The 27,588-nt window shown below is 50.6% G+C and overlaps 1 protein-coding gene across 3 annotated transcripts in view; it reads right to left on the reverse strand.

Moving 5' to 3' along the window:
• The window catches only part of EFR3B (EFR3 homolog B), a 160,492-nt gene that overhangs the window by 105,072 nt on the left and 27,832 nt on the right, over nucleotides 1-27,588 (reverse strand). Inside the window, exon 1 of one of the 3 annotated variants that reach the window (XM_083178814.1) lies at nucleotides 11,533-11,704. The exons of the other annotated variants lie outside the window; for them this stretch is intronic. Within the exon in view, the coding sequence (XP_083034940.1) occupies nucleotides 11,533-11,539 (7 nt within the window). The 5' untranslated portion in view covers nucleotides 11,540-11,704. Of the gene's footprint in view, nucleotides 1-11,532; nucleotides 11,705-27,588 lie in introns of those variants that run through there. 3 annotated transcript variants of the gene reach the window in all.

Consider the following 27,588-nt stretch of genomic DNA (forward strand, 5'->3'; position numbering starts at 1 on the left):
TATTCAGACCAGTTAGTAAGGCTGCATTTTTTTGCAGATGTACAAAACCATGTGCACTGCAGGTGGGGCAGATGTAACATGTGCAGAGAGAGTTAGATTTGGGTGGGGTGTGTTTAAACTGAAATCTAAAGTTTGGTTTCGCCGCTGGGCCCAGGAGGAAGACGCCACTGTCGCCACCGGGACAAGGCTAGACCATCACCGAATGTTTGTCCACAACCGTGCCGACAGACCAGGAGAGAAGGACGGACAGATGTACTAAGCCTTGAAAAGTTTTAAAGTGAAGAGTCATAAACTGCCAACAAATCAGCTCCTGACTGTCACTTTTCAAGGCTTAGTACATCTGGTCCTGTGACAGCCTGTAAAATGGCAGTTGTGAGTTCATTGTCTGGTACTGCACTTATATTTCTCTCTACTTTATCGATCGCCCAAGCTTCGTGCATACAGTATGGCCCAGAGATAAAGTGGAGAGGGATAAAGTTCCAGCCAATCAGCTCCTAACTGCCAGTGTTGAAAAATGTCAGGAGCTGGTTGTGTCCTTGGCCTTACAGGTTGAAGGTACCAGGACCTCAGCCTATACCAGACCAGTACCATCGGTGGCTGCGTAGATCCTTTGAAACTAAAACCCCCATAATGCTTTGCCAGGTTTCTGATAGCTGAGACTTGTAGGGGCAAATTTACTAAGATGGGAGTTCTATTGAAGATGGGCTGTTGCGCATAGCAACCGGCCCGATTCTACGTCTTACTTATGTAGCACTTTCTAGAATTTAATAGACAGTATTTGATTGGTTGCCCACAGCAACATCCCATCTGAAATAGAATTCACACGCTATGTACATTACCAGCCCGGACTGTACACTGTGTACATTACCAGCCCGGACCGTACGCTGTGTACATTACCAGCCCGGACCGTACGCTGTGTACATTACCAGCCCGGACTGTACGCTGTGTACGTTACCAGCCCGGACTGTACGCTGTGTACGTTACCAGCCCGGACTGTACGCTATGTACGTTACCAGCCCGGACTGTACGCTGTGAACGTTACCAGCCCGGACTGTATGTTATGTACGTTACCAGCCCGGACCGTACGCTGTGTACGTTACCAGCCCGGACCGTACGCTGTGTACATTACCAGCCCGGACAGTACGCTGTGTACATTACCAGCCCGGACTGTACGCTGTGTACATTACCAGCCCGGACCGTACACTGTGTACATTACCAGCCCGGACCGTACGCTGTGTACATTACCAGCCCGGACCGTACGCTGTGTACATTACCAGCCCAGACTGTACGCTGTGTACGTTACCAGCCCGGACCGTACGCTGTGTACATTACCAGCCCGGACCGTACGCTGTGTACATTACCAGCCCAGACTGTACGCTGTGTACATTACCAGCCCGGACCGTACGCTATGTACATTACCAGCCCGGACCGTACGCTGTGTACGTTACCAGCCCGGACCGTACGCTGTGTACGTTACCAGCGCGGACCGTACGCTGTGTACGTTACCAGCCCGGACCGTACGCTGTGTACAATACCAGCCCGGACCGTACGCTGTGTACGTTACCAGCCCGGACCGTACGCTGTGTACATTACCAGCCCGGACCGTACGCTGTGTACAATACCAGCCCGGACCGTACGCTGTGTACGTTACCAGCCCGGACCGTACGCTGTGTACGTTACCAGCCCGGACCGTACGCTATGTACATTACCAGCCCGGACCGTACGCTGGGTACATTACCAGCCCGGACCGTACCCTGTGTACATTACCAGCCCGGACCGTACGCTGTGTACATTACCACCCGGACCGTACCCTGTGTACATTACCAGCCCGGACCGTACACTGTGTACATTACCAGCCCGGACCGTACGCTGTGTACATTACCAGCCCGGACCGTACGCTGTGTACATTACCAGCCTGGACTGTACGCTATGTACATTACCAGCCCGGACCGTACGCTATGTACATTACCAGCCCGGACCGTACGCTGTGTACATTACCAGCCCGGACCGTACGCTATGTACATTACCAGCCCGGACCGTACGCTATGTACATTACCAGCCCGGACCGTACGCTATGTACATTACCAGCCCGGACCGTACGCTATGTACATTACCAGCCCGGACCGTACGCTATGTACATTACCAGCCCGGACCGTACGCTGTGTCCATTACCAGCCCGGACCGTACGCTATGTACATTACCAGCCCGGACCGTACGCTATGTACATTACCAGCCTGGACTGTACGCTATGTACATTACCAGCCCGGACCGTACCCTGTGTACATTACCAGCCCGGACCGTACGCTGTGTACATTACCAGCCCGGACCGTACCCTGTGTACATTACCAGCCCGGACCGTACGCTGTGTACATTACCAGCCCGGACCGTACGCTGTGTACATTACCAGCCCGGACCGTACGCTGTGTACATTACCAGCCTGGACCGTACGCTGTGTACATTACCAGCCCGGACCGTACGCTGTGTACATTACCAGCCCGGACCGTACGCTGTGTACATTACCAGCCTGGACTGTACGCTGTGTACATTACCAGCCCGGACTGTACGCTATGTACATTACCAGCCCGGACCGTACTCTGTGTACAATACCAGCCCGGACCGTACGCTGTGTACATTACCAGCCCGGACCGTACGCTGTGTACAATACCAGCCCGGACCGTACGCTGTGTACATTACCAGCCCGGACCGTACGCTGTGTACATTACCAGCCCGGACTGTACGCTGTGTACATTACCAGCCCGGACCGTACGCTATGTACATTACCAGGAGAGTAAGGAGAGTATACAGTAACAGCCCGGACTGTATGCTATGTACATTACCAGGAGAGTAAGGAGAGTATACAGTAACAGCCCAGGCCGCCCCAGTGCAGGAACCCGTGGTGACAATCTGTCCTTCCACGCGTGGAGACGCACTGACCCCCAGTCCAGCCACCCGTTTGTCCTATGATTGCAGACACCAGGGAAGCGGGAGCAGAGAGCATTTCCGCTGGACTCCAGATTACATGCACCAGAGACGACGCACCGGCCGACTCCTGTCCTCAGGCAGGGAATGAAAACGTAATGCTAAACTGAATCACAACAAGAAAACCCAGTCATCCCTATTATAGCAGTGTTACTTACTGCTGAGGGGGGAATGGGGGGATCCCTGAGAGACAGAGGGGTACAGGGGGCATTGCTGAGGGAGGCAGGGTGCCAACATCACTGTGAGAGGTCCTGACAGCGACTGTTCTTGTTTTGGGTGCAATAAATAACTAAACTTCAACATTCAACATTTTTTGGCGGATATTTTGAGGAGCGCTCACAGCAACGTTGGGGCTCAAAGGGTTAAGGGCTTAATGGGCCTGGAGCTTAAAATGCCCCAGAAGAGAAGTGGAGGAGGTGAGGCCATGTTGGCAGGCAGCCCCAGTGTCGCCCTCATTATATACAAGTACAAAGATGACATACATTGGTAAAACAGGAATTGAATTGTACGACTTATGATTTATGGGCGATCGTGTGGCCGGCTGGTGTCTGTCTGGTGGTCATCATGTTGTCATGGTGATGGGCCTTATTGTTATGTGGGGGCCTGGAGCTGCAGCTCCATCCACCCCATTGTTATTGGAATGTGGGGGAGGGGGGGGGGTGGTCACTGAGCGGCAGTGGTGAATATGGGGGGCCCTGAGCGACAGTGGGGAATATCGGGGGTCACTGGGCAACAGAGGGGAATATGGGGCATCACTGAGCAACATTGGGGGTCAGAGACAGCAACAGAGGGTAATGTGGGGGGTCACTGAGCGACAGAGGGGAATGTGGGGGGTCACTGAGCAACAGAGGGGAATGTGGGGGGTCACTGAGCGACAGAGGGGAATGTGGGGGGTCTCTGAGCAACAGAGGGGAATGTGGGAGGTCACTGAGCGACAGAGGGGAATGTGGGGGGTCACTGAGCGGCAGTGGTGAATATGGGGGGCCCTGAGCGACAGTGGGGAATATCGGGGGTCACTGGGCAACAGAGGGGAATATGGGGCATCACTGAGCAACATTGGGGGTCAGAGACAGCAACAGAGGGTAATGTGGGGGGTCACTGAGCGACAGAGGGTAATGTGGGGGGTCACTGAGCGACAGAGGGGAATGTGGGGGGTCACTGAGCAACAGAGGGGAATGTGGGGGGTCACTGAGCGACAGAGGGTAATGTGGGGGGTCACTGAGCGACAGAGGGGAATGTGGGAGGTCACTGAGCGACAGAGGGTAATGTGGGGGGTCACTGAGCGACAGAGGGGAATGTGGGAGGTCACTGAGCTACAGAGGGTAATGTGGGGGGGCACTGAGCAACAGAGGGGAATGTGGGGGGTCACTGAGCAACAGAGGGTAATGTGGGGGGGCACTGAGCAACAGAGGGTAATGTGGGGGGTCACTGAGCAACAGAGGGTAATGTGGGGGGTCACTGAGCGACAGAGGGGAATGTGGGAGGTCACTGAGCGACAGAGGGTAATGTGGGGGGTCACTGAGCGACAGAGGGTAATGTGGGGGGTCACTGAGCAACAGAGGGTAATGTGGGGGGTCACTGAGCAACAGAGGGTAATGTGGGGGTCACTGAGCAACAGAGGGTAATGTGGGGGGGCACTGAGCAACAGAGGGGAATGTGGGGGATCACTGAGCGACAGTGGGCAATGTGGGGGGTCACTTAGTGACAGGGGGGGTCACTGAGTGGAGAGTGGGGGTGTGTGTGAATGGGGGGGGGGGGGGCTGTCTATTTTGCTAGTCCCAGCCCCACAATTTGTGATGGCAGCCCTGCAGTTACACATAGTGACAGTGAGCTCCCAGACAGAGCACTCCGCATGCCATAACATAACGTAGCACAACCCCAGTAACGCAGATAGGCAATGATTTGTAGCTGATGACCAGGTAATGTTACAGCCAGCACATGGGAATGTCTCTGCACACAGAGCCTCTCACTGCTGTACGCATTACAGACGGACTCTGACCCCAATATATATATATATATATATATATATATACAGTATATACAGAGACTGAGAATGGCCGCCGGCGTACCAGAGAGCGCGTGTGAGCATCACATACATCATACACCACAGTACAGAGCAAGCAGAGAAGTACTATGCAGTGTCCCATACATACATACATACATACATACATACATACATACATACATCTGCACACAGGTACTGAGAGGTAACAGCCAGCATGCAGAGCAATGGAAGTGGTACTATGCAGTGTCCCATACATACATACATACATACATCTGCACACAGGTACTGAGAGGTAACAGCCAGCATGCAGAGCAATGGGAGTGGTACTATGCAGTGTCCCATACATACATACATACAGTACATCTGCACACAGGTACTGGGCGGGATGTACTAACGGGAAAATGCGGTAAAACCCCCGTTTTACCGCATTTTCCTATGTATCATCACCAGTTCGCCCCGTCTTCGCAGGCCAGGGTATCGCCACCCAGAGTACGCCGTCCGCGCGCCCACCCCCTCCCGTCCTCCTGTGATCATCTCCTCCCCCTGGTGTCACAGCCGGCAGGACATCCGGCTTCAGGGGGGAGGAGGAGACACAGGGGGACGCTGGCAGCCGCCGGGAGGTGACGGAGACCCCCGCAGCCAACATCACAGGTATCGCGGGGGTCTCCGTTACCGCAGCCCGATGCTGGCCGCATATGTTAGTACATATGCGGTAGCATCGGAATGGGATCATTCGTCAGACTGCATTTAGGTCTACAGTCATTAGGTCGACCCCACTAGGTCGACTGGCAGGAAGGTCGACCTGACTTAAGGTCGACATGGGCCAAGGTCGACATGACTTAAGGTCGAATTTGCATAAAGGTCGACATGAGGAAGGTCGACTGGTCATAAGGTCGACATGGGTTTTTCACTGTTTTTTGATCCGAATGTCGACACAGTCGACATGGACACAGTTGGCAATGAGAATCGGACGCTCGCAATGCTTCGGGCACGGTGCCTCGCTGCGCTCGGCACACTATTTTATTCTCCCACCACGCCCTAGTGGATGGTAGGGCATGAAATACCGCCTGTCGGCACATGTCGGCTCAAAAAACAGTGAAAAACCCATGTCGACCTTATGACCAGTCGACCTTCCTCATGTCGACCTTTATGCAAATTCGACCTTAAGTCATGTCGACCTTGGCCCATGTCGACCTTAAGTCAGGTCGACCTTCCTGCCAGTCAACCTAGTGGGGTCGACCTAATGACTGTAGACCTAAGTTCATTCTAATAGATGACCGCATCCCGTAGCATCGCGGCGGCTGCCGTGCGAAGGGCGGGGATGTATGTTGATACATCCCGCCCACTGAGAGGTAACACCCAGCATGCAGAGCAATGGAAGTGGTACTATGCAGTGTCCCATACATACATACATACATACATACATACATACATCTGCACACAGGTACTGAGAAGTAACACCCAGCATGCAGAGCAATGGAAGAAGTACTATGTGGCCATCGTTATATTCAAAAGAACAAAAAATAAGGATTGCATATATACTGAGAATTGCACTCTGCAAACAGAACATATGTAGTGGTACTGTGCACCTGCCTGCACACACAGGGTTGTATATACTGAGAATAACATTCTGCAAACAGAACATAAGCAGCGGTACTGTGCAGCTGCCCATACACAGAGAATATGTGTATACACTGAGAATTGCACCCGGCAATCAGGACATGGGAAGTGGTACTGTGCAGCTGCCCATACACAGAGAATATGTGTATACACTGAGAATTGCACCCAGCAGTCAGGACATAGGAAGTAGTACTGTGCAGCTGTCCATACACACAGGGTAAATGTATATACTGAGAATTGCACCCGGCAATCAGGACATGGGAAGTGGTACTGTGCAGCTGTCCATACACACAGAATACATGTATACACTGAGAATTGCACCCAGCAGTCAGGACATAGGAAGTGGTACTGTGCAGCTGTCCATACACACAGGGTAAATGTATATACTGAGAATTGCACCCGGCAATCAGGACATGGGAAGTGGTACTGTGCAGCTGTCCATACACACAGAATACATGTATACACTGAGAATTGCACCCGGCAATCAGGACATGGGAAGTGGTACTATGCAGCTGTCCATACACACAGAATACACGTATACACTGAGAATTGCACCCGGCAGTCAGGACATAGGAAGTAGGACTGTGCAGCTGTCCATACACACAGAATACATGTATACACTGAGAATTGCACTCGGCAGTCAGGACATAGGAAGTGGTACTATGCAGATGTCCATACACACAGAATACATGTATACACTGAGAATTGCACCTGGCAGTCAGGACATAGGAAGTGGTACTGTGCAGATGTCCATACACACAGAATACATGTATACACTGAGAATTGCACCCGGCAGTCAGGACATAGGAAGTGGTACTATGCAGATGTCCATACACACAGAATACATGTATACACTGAGAATTGCACCCGGCAATCAGGACATAGGAAGTAGTACTGTGCAGCTGTCCATACACACAGGGTAAATGTATATACTGAGAATTGCACCTGGCAGTCAAGACATAGGAAGTGGTACTGTGCAGCTGGTTAACATTACTTAAAAAAAAAAGGTGACAAAAACTTCTTGGGACAAATATTTGAAGTTTAGGTCATGTTAAAGTCATTTTCCCCAGTGTTGGCCACAATCTGCCAGCAGCCAGGGTGACCTCGGAATCACTTCCCCATTTCCCACCAGTCTAGAATACACAGTAACAAGCAGAAGTATTGTTCTAGTCACATAACAATGACGCTGGGATGGGAAGGGGGGGGGGGGGGGTCTGACACAATGACCCTGGCTGAGGAAGTCGCTGTGTTCCCCTCATGTACTGCAGCAATCACACCACTGACATCATTACACAGCACTGACACTTGGATGGAATTGTGTAGACACTGCCAGGCGTTGGCTCTCCTCACTTAAGGTTTAATCAGCCTGTGAGCAAATCCCGTACCACCGTCTGTGGATTATGTCCATGTAATCAAAGATTAATCCACGCAAACCTCCAAATGCAGGAATATAATGAATTTATGCTCATTTGCAGCAGTAAGAAATCAGTACTAACCCAATAAAAGCAGGGACTGTCCCCCTGTCAGACATGACCCCGCTGCTCAGGTTCCAAGTGCAGCAGTGACAGGCCACCCGATACCCTCCAGGGGCCAAACTGGGCCGCCCTCTGGCCTCCGGAGCGGGCGCACAATACCCTTTATCTCAGTGATAAGGTTATACAACACAGGGGCCCAGACTATAGGTCAACGCACAAAATAAGGTCAAAATACCTTAGGTCGACACAAGCAATAGTTCGACACAAGCAATAAGTCGACATGGAATACTGTAGATCACTCTTTTTGGTGTCTATGTCGACACAGGTCGCCATATAAGTTTACAGCATCCCCTCACATGTTTTGAGCACACTATTATAATCTAACTCTATGTCCACTTGGATAGGGTCTGGGCCGACCCAAAAACGTTCGACATGCACAAGGAAAGAGTCAATACAGAAGTCAATGACACATGTAAAGGTCAACATCTTTTACAAGGTTCTTTTTGGTGTTTATTTGTACATTCCAGATAAGGCCGCCGCTATCTGTGTGAGTTGTTGATTAATACCGGCCTCGTAACATACCCTCCCGTAGCTGCGTGCTGTTTTATTATACTTATTTTATAACAATGACACAAAAACACTTACTAGAGCCCACCCCCCCCCCCCCCCCACCCGCTCTGGGGGGTTTGGACCACGCTGTCAACCCTTTGCAGAATTGGTCTGTATCCCAGGTACCCAGAATTAGATTACAGGCATCTCTGGGCAGGGAACCAGGGCCTCTGCCTTCGCCGCCGCACTCATTGCAACCGCCACACGACAAAAACGACAAAACACAACAAGAAAGTTTTTCCAGCTCCGAAAAATATTCAGGAATCAATTGAAATGTAAATTCCACAGACAAGCAGCCCAAGGCCGTCTCTAAACATGCAAATGTTCCCATGGTTTTCTGTCCTATTTATATTAATCGCGTTTTATTGTAACGTTTTGTGGTAATGTGAATTTATAGGATTAACTTCCACTATAAAAGTTCACATTCGTCACCCATTCTCTCGGGGCAGCCAGGCCGGAACGCAGACATCTGCAGGGGATACCAGGGACAACTTGGGAAGAGGAGATGGAAATTGGGGTTCATGGTGACAATGCGGCCTGGAGCTCACAAGACCCACGTCGTCCTCACCGGTAACATGCTACGTCGGAGAAACGACTGCCGGAATCCGACGGTCGGTAAGTTATACCATACCCAAGTTATATGTACCATAGGGTCCGAAGTGCACGCAATACAAATGCAGAGGCCCTGCAGAAAGAGGCTATGGACACACTGCCGACAGCCACTTGCGTCCACCCCTCAGTCAGCTCCATAGGAAGCAGATACGCAGGGGATCGGGTTATAAAGTAATAGGCAATGTCAGTCACAGCCGTTATTAATCAATAATACCCCAGATATTTGTCTGATGCTGTAACAGGAGAGGGGGATCTGTGTCAGGCAGGAGCTGGCTGTAGGGTAATTACATTGTATAGGACCTGAGGGACGTGTGTGCATCGCAAGAAATGCAGAATAAGACACAATAACAGTACTACAACATGAAGTACACAACAGGACACAATAACAGTACTACTACATGAAGTACACAACAGGACACAATAACGGTACTACATGAAGTACACAACAGGACACAATAACGGTACTACTACATGAAGTACACAACAGGACACAATAACAGTACTACTACATGAAGTACACAACAGGACACAATAACGGTACTACATGAAGTACACAACAGGACACAATAACGGTACTACTACATGAAGTACACAACAGGACACAATAACGGTACTACTACATGAAGTACACAACAGGACACAATAACAGTACTACTACATGAAGTACACAACAGGACACAATAACGGTACTACTACATGAAGTACACAACAGGACACAATAACAGTACTACTACATGAAGTACACAACAGGACACAATAACAGTACTACTACATGAAGTACACAACAGGACACAATAACGGTACTACATGAAGTACACAACAGGACACAATAACAGTACTACTACATGAAGTACACAACAGGACACAATAACGGTACTACATGAAGTACACAACAGGACACAATAACAGTACTACTACATGAAGTACACACACAGCCAGCTGCAGGTACACACAGGGTACAGGTACACATAGTATATACATATACAGGGGGCACTATATACCAGGCACTGTGCCAGCTGCAGGTACACACAGGGTACAGGTATACATAGTATATACATATACAGGGGGCTCTATATACCAGGCACAGTGCCAGCTGCAGGTACACACTGGGTACAGGTACACATAGTATATACAAATACATAGGACTCTATATACCAGGCACTGCGCCAGCTGCAGGTACACACAGGGTACAGGTACACATAGTATATACTTATACAGGGGACTCTATACACCAGGCACTGCGCCAGCTGCAGGTACACACAGGGTACAGGTACACATAGTATATACATATACAGGGGACTCTATATACCAGGCACTGTGCCAGCTGCAGGTACACACAGGGTACAGGTACACATAGTATATACATATACAGGGGATGCTATATACCAGGCACTGCGCCAGCTGCAGGTACACACAGGATACAGGTACACATAGTATATACATATACAGGGGACTCTATATACCAGGCACAGTGCCAGCTGCAGGTACACACAGGATACAGGTACACATAGTATATACATATACAGGGGGCTCTGTATACCAGGCACTGCGCCAGCTGCAGGTACACACAGGGTACAGGTACACATAGTATATACATATACAGGGGACTCTATATACCAGGCACTGCGCCAGCTGCAGGTACACACAGGATACAGGTACACATAGTATATAAATATACAGGGGACTCTATATACCTGGCACTGTGCCAGCTGCAGGTACACACAGGATACAGGTACACATAGTATATACATATACAGGGGGCACTATATACCAGGCACTGTGCCAGCTGCAGGTACACACAGGATACAGGTACACATAGTATATACATATACAGAGGACTCTATATACCAGGCACTGTGCCAGCTGCAGGTACACACAGGATACAGGTACACACGGTATATACATATACAGAGGACTCTATATACCAGGCACTGTGCCAGCTGCATGTACATACAGGATACAGGTACACATAGTATATACATATACAGGGGACTCTATATACCAGGCACTGTGCCAGCTGCAGGTACACACAGGGTACACAGGTACAGGTACACATAGTATATACATATACAGGGGACTCTATACCAGGCACTGCGCCAGCTGCAGGTACAAACAGGATACAGATATATAGTACATACATACAGTATACAGGTAACACACAGACACAGTGCCAGGGTGAGGGTTCCTGTGCCCCTGGCAGTGCCCTGTGAGCAGGGAGAGGCAGCTCCTTACCGTACATCGCTGCTCTGCTCTCCCCGGCTGTAGCATCAGAGAGGGGGCTGGGGATGAATGGAGAAGCTGGGGAGGCTCATTCAGCTTGTGGAAGCCGGGGAATAGGGAGGACTCTGTGCTGTGTCCCCTCCCAGCCTCTGCCACTACCCTCCCCTACACTACACTACATCACACACTGTCTCTGCTACATCCCCTCACTCTGCCACTACCCTCCCTCCCCTACACACTACATCACATCACACACTGTCCCTGCTACATCCCCTCACTCTGCCACTACCCTCCCTCCCCAACACTACATCACATCACACACTGTCCCTGCTACATCCCCTCACTCTGCTACTACACTCCCTCCCCTACACTACATCATATCACACACTGTCCCTGCTACATCCCCTCACTCTGCCACTACCCTCCCTCCCCTACACTACATCATATCACACACTGCCTCTGCTACATCCCCTCACTCTGCCACTACCCTCCCCTACACTACACTACATCACACACTGTCTCTGCTACATCCCCTCACTCTGCCACTACCCTCCCTCCCCTACACTACATCATATCACACACTGCCCCTGCTACATCCCCTCACTCTGCCACTACCCTCCCTCCCCTACACTACATCACATCACACAGTACCTCTGCTACATCCCTTCACTCTGCCACTACCCTCCCTCCCCTACACTACATCACACACTGTCCCTGCTACATCCCCTCACTCTGCCACTACCCTCCCTCCCCTACACTACATCATATCACACACTGTCCCTACTACATCCCCTCACTCTGCCACTACCCTCCCTCCCCTACACTACACTACATCACATACTGTCCCTACTACATCCCCTCACTCTGCCACTACCCTCCCTCCCCTACACACTACATCACATCACACACTGTCTCTGCTACATCCCCTCCCAGCCTCTGCCACTACCCTCCCTCCCCAACACTACATCACATTACACAGTACCTCTGCTACATCCCCTCACTCTGCCACTACCCTCCCTCCCCTACACTACACTACATCACACACTGTCCCTGCTACATCCCCACACACTGTACCTGCTACATCCCCTCACTCTGCCACCACCCTCCCTCCCCAACACTACATCATATCACACACTGTCCCTACTACATCCCCTCACTCTCTGCCCCTCCCCTCCCTCCCCTACACTACATCACATCACACACTGTACCCGCTACATCCCCTCACTCTGCCACTACCCTCCCTCTCCTACACTACATCATATCACACAGTACCTCTGCTATATCCCCTCACTCTGCCACTACCCTCCCTCCCCTACACTACACTACATCACACAGTACCTCTGATACATCCCTTCACTCTGCCTCTAACCTCCCTCCCCTACACTACATCACATCACACAGTGCCACTACTACATCTACATCCCCTCACTCTGCCTCTACCCTCCCCTACACATCATCACACACTACCCCTGCTCTGCTACATCCCCTCACTCTGCCACTATCCTCCCCACACACTACATCACACACTTCCTTTGCTACATCCCCTCACTCTGCTACTAATACCCATCTCCCCACACACTACATCACACACTGCCTCTGCTGCATCCCCTCACTCTGCTACTACCGTCACTGCCCTACACTACACCACACACTGCCTCTGCTACATCCCCTCATTCTGCCACTACTCTCCCCTACACTACATCACACACTGCCTCTGCTACATCCTCTCTCTGCCACTACCCTCCCTCCCTTACACTACATCACACACTAGCTCTGCTACATCCCCTCACTCTGCCACTACCCTCCCTCCCCTACATCACACACTACCCCTGCTATATCCCCTCACTCTGCCACTACCCTCCCTCCCCTACATCACACACTACCCCTGCTATATCCCCTCACTCTGCCACTACCCTCCCTCCCCTACATCACACACTACCCCTGCTATATCCCCTCACTCTGCCACTACCCTCTCTCCCCTACATCACACACTACCCCTGCTATATACCCTCACTCTGCCACTACCCTCCCTCCCCTACATCACACACTACCCCTGCTATATCCCCTCACTCTGCCACTACCCTCCCTCCCCTACATCACACACTACCCCTGCTATATCCCCTCACTCTGCCACTACCCTCCCTCCCCTACATCACACACTACCCCTGCTATATCCCCTCACTCTGCCACTACCCTCCCTCCCCTACATCACACACTACCCCTGCTATATCCCCTCACTCTGCCACTACCCTCCCTCCCCTACATCACACACTACCCCTGCTATATCCCCTCACTCTGCCATTACCCTCCCTCCCCTACATCACACACTAGCCCTGCTATATCCCCTCACTCTGCCACTACCCTCCCTCCCCTACATCACACACTACCCCTGCTATATCCCCTCACTCTGCCACTATCCTCCCTCCCCACACACTTGGGCCTGATTCTGGTTCACTCGCAAAAGCAATTTCTCTCTCTAATGGACAAAACCATGCTGCACTGCAGGTGGGGCAGATGTAACATGTGCAGAGAGAGTTAGATTTTGGTGGGTTGTGTACTTCAAACTGATATCGATATTGCAGTGCAAAAATGAAGCAGCCAGTATTTACTCTGCACAGAAACTAAATATCTCACCCAAATGTAACTCTCTCTGCACATGTTACATCTGCCCCACCTGTAGTGCAGCATGGTTTTGTCCATTAGAGAGAGCTTTTGCAAGTGTACCAGAATCAGGCTCTATATTACACACTCACCCTTCTACATTCACCCTCACTCTGCTACTACCCTTCTTCCTCACACACACTACATCGCACACTCACACTACTACATCCACTGTCATTCTGCCCTTCACACACACTACATCACACACTCACACTACTACATCCCCCCTCACTCTCCTATTACCCTCTCTCCCCATACACCATGGATGGGTACCTTCGGCTCTCCAGCTGTTGTTGAACTACCCATCCCAGCATGCCCTGCAACAGTGTCAGCATGGCCAAATAGCAAAACTGTTGCAGGGCTTGCTGTGATGTGTAGTTCAACAATAGCTGGAGGGCCGAAGGTTTCCCATCCCTGCCATACACTATATTACACATTCGCTCTGTTCCTCCTGTGAGGTGAGTGCGTGGGAGGCCGGTGAGGAGAATGTTGCGTTGGTTGACCCGTGAGAGGACCAGAGTGTGGATAAAAAGTTTAGTCGCGTTCTGGGAGAGGAACGGCCTGATACGAGCGATGTTGCGTAGCTAGAACTGACAGGATTGAAACAGAGATTGTATGCGGACAGCGGAGAAGGAGGAGTCAAGAGTGGCGTCCAAGCAGATGATGGTTTTGTCGATACTGATAGAGATATTGATCGCGGGTGGATAAAGAATCTGGATGGAAGAAAGATGATGAGTTCAGCTTTAAATAACATACAGACGGTGGGTTAAAGCGCAATCTCAAGGCGCAATTTAGAAATGTTGTACAAAGTATTAAATGCCATACAGTACGTCCCTCGATCTTAATGCGTTGCTGTGTCCTTTTTCTGGATCGTAGGATATTCCTGATTAAATCTCAGATTATGATGAAAAAAAAGATCTGAGATTTCACTTTGTGAATATCCTACAATCTGGAAAATGGACACACCATCGCCTTCAAAGCTCTCCCACCAGGAACAAAGGACATATAATAGAAAATGATAGAATTTGTACCACTTTTGTATATTGCGCAATGAGATTACGCTTCATTTATTTACAGTTTAACCCACCTTCTGTATGTTATTTGTTGTTGCTTGAGATATACGGCCTTATTCTAGTTCACTCTTTCTGACAAAATCCTTCTTAGATGGACAAAACCATGTGCACTGCAGGGGGGCAGATGTAACATGTGCAGAGAGAATTAGATTTGGATGAGTTATTTTGTTTCTGTGCAGGGTAAATACTGACTGCTTTATTTTTACACTGCAATATAGATCTCACTTTGAAGTAAAACCCCACCCAAATCTAACTCTCTCTGCACAAGTTACATCTGCCCCACCTGCAGTGCACATGGTTTTGTCCATCTAAGAAGGATTTTGTCAGAAAGAGTGAACTAGAATAAGGCCCTATGTGTGTAAGTGGCACTACAAGGGGACATTATGTTTAAGTGGCACTATAATTACGGCAATGTGTATATAGCGTTACCCCAGGGTTGCCGACTTTATTATTCTCCTCTCCGGGAGAAGCCTGGAGAGGAGAGTTTCAGCAGCCGCTCAGGGGGCGGGGCTTAAGAGTGACACCACTAAGCCCCGCCCCCATAATGTTAAACCAGCGAATTCACGGATCTCCATGGAGGGGGCGAGGCTAAAATGGCGTGAGTGTGCCGTTTTAGCTCCGCCCCCTCCTCTGAGACCCGAGGATTGCGGCATTTTAATCCGGGGGACAGCGATCCGGGGGACAGTGGGGATCCCCCCTGAATCCGGGAGGATTGCCCACCCTTCCGGGGGGGCGGGAGGGGGACCCGATTTTCGGGAGACTCCCGGAAATTCCAGGAGGGTCGGCAACCCTGCGTTAACCTGAAGTGCCGGGAAAAGATGTAGGTAGCTGCATATTTTGCCATGAAACCACTGGGCATGACTAATTAGAAGCCTTACTGTGGGGCAAAATATGTAATAGGCATTACGGTATGGCATAATGTGTAAGAGGCATTATTGTGTGTGGCATAATGTAGTGTGTTGCATATGTAAGGAGCATTACTATAAGAAGGAAAACTCATGGGGGGGAGGATATATAGGATATGCTAGCCTGGGCACACTGTCACCGAGCTACACCTCTGTGTACAGACTAAGCACATATATATATATATATATATTAAAAACAAATGCACAATTAAAGTTAGCATTGGGGGGAGAGTGCTGAGGACGGGGAACACAGGTGCTCCATATGTTGTGTGAGTGTGACGGCCAGAGCAGAAACATCTAGAAGCCTGGGGACCATCCCAGCTCTCAGGCACTGAGCTTATTTTCAGCCATCTTGCCATCAGCAGATGTTCTACTGCAAGAGCTGCTGGTGGGATGATTCTAGCAGATGCTTGGTGGGATGGCGATAGCAGGCCCATGCTAAAATCTACAGTCCAGTGATGAAAATGGGAGGAGGGGGGGGGGACAATCCTGCTATCTCCCACTGGGGTGACCCATTACCCCTCCTGGGCTACTAGGGTGGGGGGACACGATGATGACATAATCAGGCAGGGGGGTGGGGTGGAGCAGTGTCACGATGGCACAATTTGTATAATGAGGCCCCAACAACTGCTATGGTGATACGGAGTGCAGCAGACAGGGGGGCCAGGAACCCGAATCGGTCTCTGCTGTATCTGTTATAATTGCACTAATGTCAGACTCTGATTTCCCAGATGGTTCCCTAAGCGCAGCACAAATGCGACAGGCCTCAGCCAGAGACTGATTCATAGTCCCACGCTCGCCAGATATAAGACATGACGATAGCGCCTGGCCAGCCGCCCTGCAGTGCCGGTGGGGGGCCGTGTCCTGCGCAGGGGAATGGGAAGTCAGAAGTAACAATTACAGAAACATAACACTCCCATGTGACAGCAGGCAAAGGGATACATTGCTCTATACCAAGTCTTGGAGAGAGATAAAGTGGAGAGGATGCCCAACAGCAGCCAATCAGGTTGCATTTCTCATTTATTAGCAGCGATTGCCCCTATGTGATAGCTGCTAACTTGCGGCTTTTTGTGCACGGCCCCATAGGTAACCAGCAGGATGCATCCGTGGTGACTCTTGGCCCTGGCACAATGACAGAGTCCTGCTTGCCGGAGAGGAGGGGGGGGGGCAATCGGTGCCTGCACACTAACAAGTGCAGAGAGAGTTAGATTTGGTTGAGTTATATTGTTTCTGTGCAGTGTAAATACTGGCTGCTTTATTTTTACACTTCAATATACTGTAGATATCAGTGTAAACACAGCCCACCCAAATCTAACTCTCATGTGGTGTAAGCGGGAGTGTGGCAGGCAGATAATATTATTCATCCCACACAACAGGTAGTGACAATGGAAGCTGCAGTTGTGTGGATGGATATATAACCCCCTACATATCAAATCCATATTCTGTAGAAGAAATCTAACCGCTGCATAAATCATTATTCTGTACTGAGGAGGGAATTGCGCAGACGGGGGGCTCTGTCAGTGTCGTGCACCCCCATTTGTATAAGTGCACAGAGGTTCTGCTGAAGAACCTTGGATTAGGAATGAAGGTGTCGGAATTTGCGGAGGAACAGAGGTGAGTATTAGTGGCGTCAACAGCTTCTGACCTGTGGGGGAGCGAGCGCGGGAAACAGCCTGCCCACAAGCTAACACATTCATTGGCCTCAGTACTGAAATTCATTATATCATCTATAGTACATTATTCTCTAAGTGGCATATGTATTAAACACTTGGGAGAATCAAAGTGGTAAGAGACACAGGCGGTGTATGTGCTAATGCCAGGCATGTCCAAACTATGGCCCTCCAGCTGTTGTGGAACTACACATCCCAGCATGCCTTGCCATAGTTTAAGCATTCCCTCAAATGCATGTGGCAAGGCATCATTCCTGTGGAAAGGCATGATGGGACTTGTAGTTTCACAACATCTGGAGGGCCATAGTTTGGACATGCTAATCCACGGAAAGATATGAAACGGAGAGATGAAGTACCAGCCAATCAGCTCCTAACTGCCTTGGTACAGACCGTGGGGCAGATGCATTAACCCTTTGCGTGCCGACGTTGCTGTGGTGATCCTCAAAATATCTGCTAAAATATGCTCACCGCGACCGTGCTTTTAGTATAAATGCAAATTCTCTCCGAAGATTAGTACATTGATCCTACAGTTTGTTAAATTGACAGTTAGGAGCTGAGGGTTGGAACTTTATCTGTCGCCATGTTATCTCTCTCCAAGCGTTGAGGCATATACCCCTAAGGATGAGAGTGGAATGATGGAATATCAGAACCATCGATGTTTTGGTTCTAACGCGTAATGGGGTTTTACCATCAATGGGGATTTCCCGATGTTTTGTGAGTGATGTTACAGATCCCTGCAGCCATCTATACTGTATTGGACCATTTGTAGCCATGTCGGTGGATGCAGCGAGAAGACGAGGCTATTACACTCTGTCATGGTGATAGCGGAACAGGACGTCAATAACCGCCGTGTGGGTAATAACATCATCGCGGACAGTGTTGCCGGTGAGCAGCGATTGCCTGTGTCTAATCTGCGGATATTTCTTCATTAAGCTTTGTACAGCTCCTGCATCTAATGGGAGTCACTGTCTGCAGCATCCTGTAACCGTGATCGCTGTGAGCTCTGATGGCTTATAGTCTCTGTGACAGCCCCTGCTACTAACTGGCTATCCCTCTAATTATAGGGTCATTATACTATTCCCTGACAAACTACTCGGCCATTCTCCCTGCTCTGCAGTCGGTGGGAAGTGTTTTCTGTACGCCAAGGATGTGCTACAGGAGAAGCAGACTTTTGTTTCTATTCTGCCGCGTGCTGCAAATCTCGCACATTTTTACAGCCATGGCCTGTTTATTTGACCTTCTGGCAATGTCAACCTATGATATGTAGACCATTTTCTGGTGTCGCCATCGTCCATTAGTGGTTGACCTAGACATTGTCTACCCACTATAGTGCTATACCGTACCCAGTAAGAAACGGGAGCAATCCTACAAGATCAGACGGTTCCCCTCGTCTTCCATATGAGAACCATCCGCTGTTAGTGGTAGAGGGGTAAGTGGCTGGTTTATCCCCGGCCAATCAGCTCGTAATTGTCAAGTTGCAGGCTAGGTTTGAAAAATGGCATTTAGGAGCTGATTGATAAAGTACCAGCCACATTATCACTTTCCGGGCTTAATAAACCTTCCCCTTAATCCCCAATGTGATCGCTGGATGTTGGGCCGCTCCGGAGGGATCTCGTCCTGTCTCAGCCATGTTGGATCTACAGGGAGAATTCAAACGCCTTCCAGTGGCAGATGTGGTCGGAGCAGAGAGGAACGCGGAGCCCTAGGATGGATGAGTGGGAATCATTAGGGCGACATTATGTCGACCACTATTGGTCAACGGTCAACATGCACTAGGTGGACATGGTCAAAAGATCAAGACGGGAAAAGATCAACGTGAGTTTTTCACTTGTTGTCTATGTCGACACGGGCACCATATCAGTGTACGGTGCCCCCCCCCCCGCATGGCGCGCTGCGCCCCAACACACTATCATAGTCTCCCTCTGTGCCCGCTGGGATTGTAATGTATGAACAAGTAATGAAAAACTTATGTCAACCTTTTTCCATGTCAACATTTTGACCTTTTTCATGTCACTGTCGACCTAATGGGTGCATACTGATTGGCCACTGATTGTGCCACTCGCCCCACCCCAGGCTGATCAGAGGACCTTCGAGCTTTCTACCAATCAGAGTGCTGACAGATTTTGCAGGGTTGCAGGAGGGGCGTGTTATAACAGTATGTATTATGTATGACAGTCATGATCCCACGGTTATGGTATGCTCGGTGGACCATGTCCAGGTTGACAATCACTAGGTCGACAACCAATGGTCAACAGTCAGTAGGTCGACACCACTGAATTGTCGACATACTCATGGTCGACAGGGTATATATGTCGACACAAGCTTTAGGTTGACCATGGGATGGTCGACAGTGAAAAGTTTCGGTCCAGATACCGATCCTACGAGGCTGCGCTCTAAGGGCCACATTTAGTACAGCTTCTACAATTTAAAAGGGGTGATTGATGTCGCCCATAGCAACCACCAGATTGTGTCTATCATTTCTCTTTCGCATCCTAGGAAATGATAGACAGAATGTGATTGGTTGCTATGGGCAACATCAATCGCCCCTTTTAAATTGTAGAAGCTGTACTGAATGTGGCCCTTAGAGCGTAGGATCGGTATCTGGACCGAAACTTTTCACTGTCGACCATCCCATGGTCAACCTAAAGCTTGTGTCGACACATATACCCTGTCAACCATGAGTATGTCGAGAATTCAGTGGTGTCGACCTACTGACTGTTGACCATAGGTTGTCAACCTAGTGATTGTCGACCTGGACATGGTCCACCGAGCATACCATAACCGTGGGATCATGACTGTCATACATAATACATACTGTTATAACACGCCCCTCCTACAACCCTGCAACATCTGTCAGCACTATGATTGGTAGAAAGCTCCAGCCATCTACCAATCAGCATGCTGACAGTCATTCACTGTCCGGCTGCAGGCTGGGAAGCAGGAAGAGAATGCTGCCCTCTGATTGGTGAATAGCACCGACCATCTACCAATCAGCAGCTGACTGCCATTCACTGTCCGGCTGCAGGCTGGGAAGCAGGAAGAGAATGCTGCCCTCTGATTGGTGAATAGCACCAGCCATCTACCAATCAGCATGCTGACAGCCATTCACTGTCCGGCTGCAGGCTGGGAAGCAGGAAGAGAATGCTGCCCTCTGATTGGTGAATAGCACCAGCCATCTACCAATCAGCATGCTGACAGCCATTCACTGTCCGGCTACAGGCTGGGAAACAGGAATAGAATGCTGCCCTCTGATTGGTGAATAGCACCAGCCATCTACCAATCAGCATGCTGACAGCCATTCACTGTCCGGCTGCAGGCTGAGAAAACAGGAATAGAATGCTGCTCTCTGATTGCTGAATAGCACCAGCCATCCACCAATCAGCATGCTGACAGCCATTCACTGTCCGGCTGCAGGCTGGGAAGCAGGAAGAGAATGCTGCCCTCTGATTGCTGAATAGCACCAGCCATCCACCAATCAGCATGCTGACAGCCATTCACTGTCCGGCTGCAGGCTGAGAAGCAGGAAGAGAATGCTGCCCTCTGATTGGTGAATAGCACCAGCCATCTACCAATCAGCAGCTGACTGCCATTCACTGTCCGGCTGCAGGCTGGGAAGCAGGAAGAGAATGCTGCCCTTTGATTGCTGAATAGCACCAGCCATCCACCAATCAGCAGCTGACTGCCATTCACTGTCCGGCTGCAGGCTGGAAACAGGAATAGAATGCTGCCCTCTGATTGCTGAATAGAACCAACCATCTACCAATCAGCATGCTGACAGCCATTCACTGTCCGGCTGCAGGCTGGGAAGCAGGAAGAGAATGCTGCCCTCTGATTGCTGAATAGAACCAGCCATCTACCAATCAGCATGCTGACAGCCATTCACTGTCCGGCTGCAGGCTGGGAAGCAGGAAGAGAATGCTGCCCTCTGATTGCTGAATAGAACCAGCCATCTACCAATCAGCAGCTGACTGCCATTCACTGTCCGGCTGCAGGCTGGGAAGCAGGAAGAGAATGCTGCCCTTTGATTGCTGAATAGCACCAGCCATCCACCAATCAGCAGCTGACTGCCATTCACTGTCCGGCTGCAGGCTGGAAAGCAAGAAGAGAATGTTCCCCTCTGTTTGGTGAATAGCACCAGCCATCTACCAATCAGCAGCTGACTGCCATTCACTGTCCGGCTGCAGGCTGGAAACAGGAATAGAATGCTGCCCTCTGATTGGTGAATAGCACCAGCCATCCACCAATCAGCATGCTGACAGCCATTCACTGTCCGGCTGCAGGACGGGAAGCAGGAATAGAATGCTGCCCTCTGATTGCTGAATAGCACCTGCCATCTACCAATCAGCATGCTGACAGCCATTCACTGTCCGGCTGCAGGACGGGAAGCAGGAAGAGAATGCTGCCCTCTGATTGGTGAATAGCACCAGCCATATACCAATCAGCATGCTGACAGCCATTCACTGTCTGGCTGCAGGCTGGGAAGCAGGAATAGAATGCTGCCCTCTGATTGGTGAATAGCACCAGCCATCTACCAATCAGCATGCTGACAGCCATTCACTGTCCGGCTGCAGGCTGGGAAGCAGGAAGAGAATGCTGCCCTCTGATTGGTGAATAGCACCAGCCATCCACCAATCAGCAGCTGACTGCCATTCACTGTCCGGCTGCAGGCTGGGAAGCAGGAAGAGAATGCTGCCCTCTGATTGCTGAATAGAACCAGCCATCTACCAATCAGCAGCTGACTGCCATTCACTGTCCAGCTGCAGGCTGGAAAGCAGGAAGAGAATGCTGCCCTCTGATTGCTGAATAGAACCAGCCATCTACCAATCAGCATGCTGACTGCCATTCACTGTCCGGCTACAGGCTGGGAAACAGGATTAGAATGCTGCCCTTTGATTGCTGAATAGCACCAGCCATCCACCAATCAGCAGCTGACTGCCATTCACTGTCCGGCTGCAGGCTGGAAACAGGAATAGAATGCTGCCCTCTGATTGCTGAATAGAACCAACCATCTACCAATCAGCATGCTGACTGCTATTCACTGTCCGGCTGCAGGCTGGAAACAGGAATAGAATGCTGCCCTCTGATTGCTGAATAGAACCAACCATCTACCAATCAGCATGCTGACAGCCATTCACTGTCAGGCTACAGGCTGGGAAACAGGAATAGAATGCTGCCCTCTGATTGCTGAATAGAACCAACCATCTACCAATCAGCATGCTGACTGCCATTCACTGTCCGGCTGCAGGCTGGAAACAGGAATAGAATGCTGCCCTCTGATTGCTGAATAGAACCAACCATCTACCAATCAGCATGCTGACCAGTGGCGTAACTATAGTAGGTGCAGGGGATGCAGCTGCTATGGGGCCCGGCGGCTCGGGGGGGCCCCAAGGCAATCCCCTGCACCCGCTAAAAAAAAGTTTACATTTTTATATACTTATCCCTGCTACTGCAGGCCAGGTAACGACGGTGGGTGGAGGGGAAGCAGTGTCGTCGGATTCAGAATCCGGAAGCAGCGATGGTGGTGCGCGGCTGACTGATTGTAATTATACAGTCTGTCAGCCGCACACCCCCAGCGCCGCTAGAGTAGGCACCTGACAGCGGGCGAGGCTGCTGCTGAAGCAGGAGGGGACGGGGCTATAGAGTCTCCAACTCGGGTTAACAAGTGGAGCAGGGAGAGAATCTCCTGCGGCTGCGGGGGAAGAGAGGTTGCGCTGCAGGGGGAAGGCGGTGCCGAAGGAGTGGAGACTGGAGAGAGGCGAGGCTGCTGCCGGAGAAGCCAAAGCATGGGAGCGGAAGAAGCTTCTGCAAGGGAGGGGGTGCTGAAGTAATGGTGCTGAAGTAATGATACGTAGCTGCTGGGTCCTGCTCCTCCAGCAGCTCTATCCACATCATGGACAAAGCCCTGCTACAGCCTGGAGCCTCTGCGCAAACTACCTGGTAAATTGCTGTTTAAAGTATAGTGCCCTGTCTCTGTCCGGCTGTGCCCCCTCCTGCCCTTCCACCACCCACAATGTGTCACCACCGACCCATCTATGCCCCTCCCATCCATCTGTATATGCTCTATATGTCTGTCTTTCTATGCCCCCTTCTGCCCCATCCACCTTTCTAAGTCCCCTATAATGTATCCATCTATGCTCCCTCCCATCCTTCTATGCTCCTTCCTTCCTTCCATCCATCTGTCTGTCTATGCCACCTCCTCTCTGTCTATCTGTCTATGCCCCTCCAGTCTGTCCGTCTATGCCGCATATGGTACTCTGTCCATCTATATAGCCATCCATGCCCCCCCCTTATCTATCTGTCCATCTATGCCTCTACCCCTACTCGCTCTTGTGCCTCTATTTCTCTCTCCCTAACACTTTATTTTTCTCATACCCGCTTTTTCCATGAAAACCGTCTGTCTTTTACTCTTTATCTCTCTTACCCACTCCTCTCTCTCTCTCTCTTGTAATGATAAAGGTTGGGGGGCCCCTTTTAAAAATTTGCTATGGGGCCCGCAAAGTTCTAGTTACGCCTCTGATGCTGACAGCCATTCACTGTCAGGCTACAGGCTGGGAAACAGGAATAGAATGCTGCCCTTTGGTTGCTGAATAGCACCAGCCATCCACCAATCAGCAGCTGACTGCCATTCACTGTCAGGCTACAGGCTGGGAAACAGGATTAGAATGCTGCCCTTTGATTGCTGAATAGCACCAGCCATCCACCAATCAGCAGCTGACTGCCATTCACTGTCCGGCTGCAGGCTGGAAAGCAAGAAGAGAATGTTCCCCTCTGTTTGGTGAATAGCACCAACCATCTACCAATCAGCAGCTGACTGCCATTCACTGTCCGGCTGCAGGCTGGAAACAGGAATAGAATGTTCCCCTCTGTTTGGTGAATAGCACCAGCCATCCACCAATCAGCAGCTGACTGCCATTCACTGTCCGGCTGCAGGCTGGGAAGCAAGAAGAGAATGTTCCCCTCTGTTTGGTGAATAGCACCAACCATCTACCAATCAGCATGCTGACTGCCATTCACTGTCCGGCTGCAGGCTGGAAACAGGAATAGAATGCTGCCCTCTGATTGGTGAATAGCACCAGCCATCCACCAATCAGCATGCTGACAGCCATTCACTGTCCGGCTGCAGGACGGGAAGCAGGAATAGAATGCTGCCCTCTGATTGCTGAATAGAACCAGCCATCCACCAATCAGCAGCTGACTGCCATTCACTGTCAGGCTACAGGCTGGGAAACAGGATTAGAATGCTGCCCTTTGATTGCTGAATAGCACCAGCCATCCACCAATCAGCAGCTGACTGCCATTCACTGTCCGGCTGCAGGCTGGAAACAGGAATAGAATGCTGCCCTCTGATTGGTGAATAGCACCAGCCATCCACCAATCAGCATGCTGACAGCCATTCACTGTCCGGCTGCAGGACGGGAAGCAGGAATAGAATGCTGCCCTCTGATTGCTGAATAGAACCAGCCATCCACCTATCAGCAGCTGACTGCCATTCACTGTCAGGCTACAGGCTGGGAAACAGGATTAGAATGCTGCCCTTTGATTGCTGAATAGCACCAGCCATCCACCAATCAGCAGCTGACTGCCATTCACTGTCAGGCTACAGGCTGGGAAACAGGATTAGAATGCTGCCCTTTGATTGCTGAATAGCACTAGCCATCCACCAATCAGCAGCTGACTGCCATTCACTGTCCGGCTGCAGGCTGGGAAGCAAGAAGAGAATGTTCCCCTCTGTTTGGTGAATAGCACCAGCCATCTACCAATCAGCAGCTGACTGCCATTCACTGTCCGGCTGCAGGCTGGAAACAGGAATAGAATGCTGCCCTCTGATTGGTTAATAGCACCAGCCATCCACCAATCAGCATGCTGACAGCCATTCACTGTCCGGCTGCAGGACGGGAAGCAGGAATAGAATGCTGCCCTCTGATTGCTGAATAGCACCAGCCATCCACCAATCAGCATGCTGACAGCCATTCACTGTCCGGCAGCAGGACGGGAAGCAGGAATAGAATGCTGCCCTCTGATTGGTGAATAGCACCAGCCATCTACCAATCAGCAGCTGACAGCCATTCACTGTCCGGCTGCAGGACGGGAAGCAGGAAGAGAATGCTGCCCTCTGATTGGTGAATAGCACCAGCCATCTACCAATCAGCATGCTGACAGCCATTCACTGTCTGGCTGCAGGCTGGGAAGCAGGAATAGAATGCTGCCCTCTGATTGGTGAATAGCACCAGCCATCTACCAATCAGCATGCTGACAGCCATTCACTGTCCGGCTGCAGGCTGGGAAACAGGAAGAGAATGCTGCCCTCTGATTGCTGAATAGAACCAGCCATCTACCAATCAGCATGCTGACTGCCATTCACTGTCCGGCTACAGGCTGGGAAACAGGATTAGAATGCTGCCCTTTGATTGCTGGATAGCACCAGCCATCCACCAATCAGCAGCTGACTGCCATTCACTGTCCGGCTGCAGGCTGGGAAGCAAGAAGAGAATGTTCCCCTCTGTTTGGTGAATAGCACCAGCCATCTACCAATCAGCAGCTGACTGCCATTCACTGTCCGGCTGCAGGCTGGAAACAGGAATAGAATGCTGCCCTCTGATTGCTGAATAGAACCAACCATCTACCAATCAGCATGCTGACTGCCATTCACTGTCCGGCTGCTGGCTGGAAACAGGAATAGAATGCTGCCCTCTGATTGCTGAATAGAACCAACCATCTACCAATCAGCATGCTGACAGCCATTCACTGTCAGGCTACAGGCTGGGAAACAGGAATAGAATGCTGGCCTCTGATTGCTGAATAGAACCAACCATCTACCAATCAGCATGCTGACTGCCATTCACTGTCCGGCTGCAGGCTGGAAACAGGAATAGAATGCTGCCCTCTGATTGCTGAATAGAACCAACCATCTACCAATCAGCATGCTGACAGCCATTCACTGTCAGGCTACAGGCTGGGAAACAGGAATAGAATGCTGCCCTTTGGTTGCTGAATAGCACCAGCCATCCACCAATCAGCAGCTGACTGCCATTCACTGTCCGGCTGCAGGCTGGGAAGCAAGAAGAGAATGTTCCCCTCTGTTTGGTGAATAGCACCAACCATCTACCAATCAGCAGCTGACTGCCATTCACTGTCCGGCTGCAGGCTGGAAACAGGAATAGAATGCTGCCCTCTGATTGCTGAATAGCACCAGCCATCTACCAATCAGCATGCTGACAGCCATTCACTGTCCGGCTGCAGGACGGGAAGCAGGAATAGAATGCTGCCCTCTGATTGCTGAATAGAACCAGCCATCTACCAATCAGCATGCTGACTGCCATTCACTGTCAGGCTACAGGCTGGGAAACAGGATTAGAATGCTGCCCTTTGATTGCTGAATAGCACTAGCCATCCACCAATCAGCAGCTGACTGCCATTCACTGTCCGGCTGCAGGCTGGGAAGCAAGAAGAGAATGTTCCCCTCTGTTTGGTGAATAGCACCAGCCATCTACCAATCAGCAGCTGACTGCCATTCACTGTCCGGCTGCAGGCTGGAAACAGGAATAGAATGCTGCCCTCTGATTGGTTAATAGCACCAGCCATCCACCAATCAGCATGCTGACAGCCATTCACTGTCCGGCTGCAGGACGGGAAGCAGGAATAGAATGCTGCCCTCTGATTGCTGAATAGCACCAGCCATCCACCAATCAGCATGCTGACAGCCATTCACTGTCCGGCTGCAGGACGGGAAGCAGGAATAGAATGCTGCCCTCTGATTGC

The sequence above is a fragment of the Crinia signifera genome, chromosome 3, assembly GCF_055691185.1.
Source record: "Crinia signifera chromosome 3, ASM5569118v1, whole genome shotgun sequence".
Classification (NCBI taxonomy): domain Eukaryota; kingdom Metazoa; phylum Chordata; class Amphibia; order Anura; family Myobatrachidae; genus Crinia; species Crinia signifera.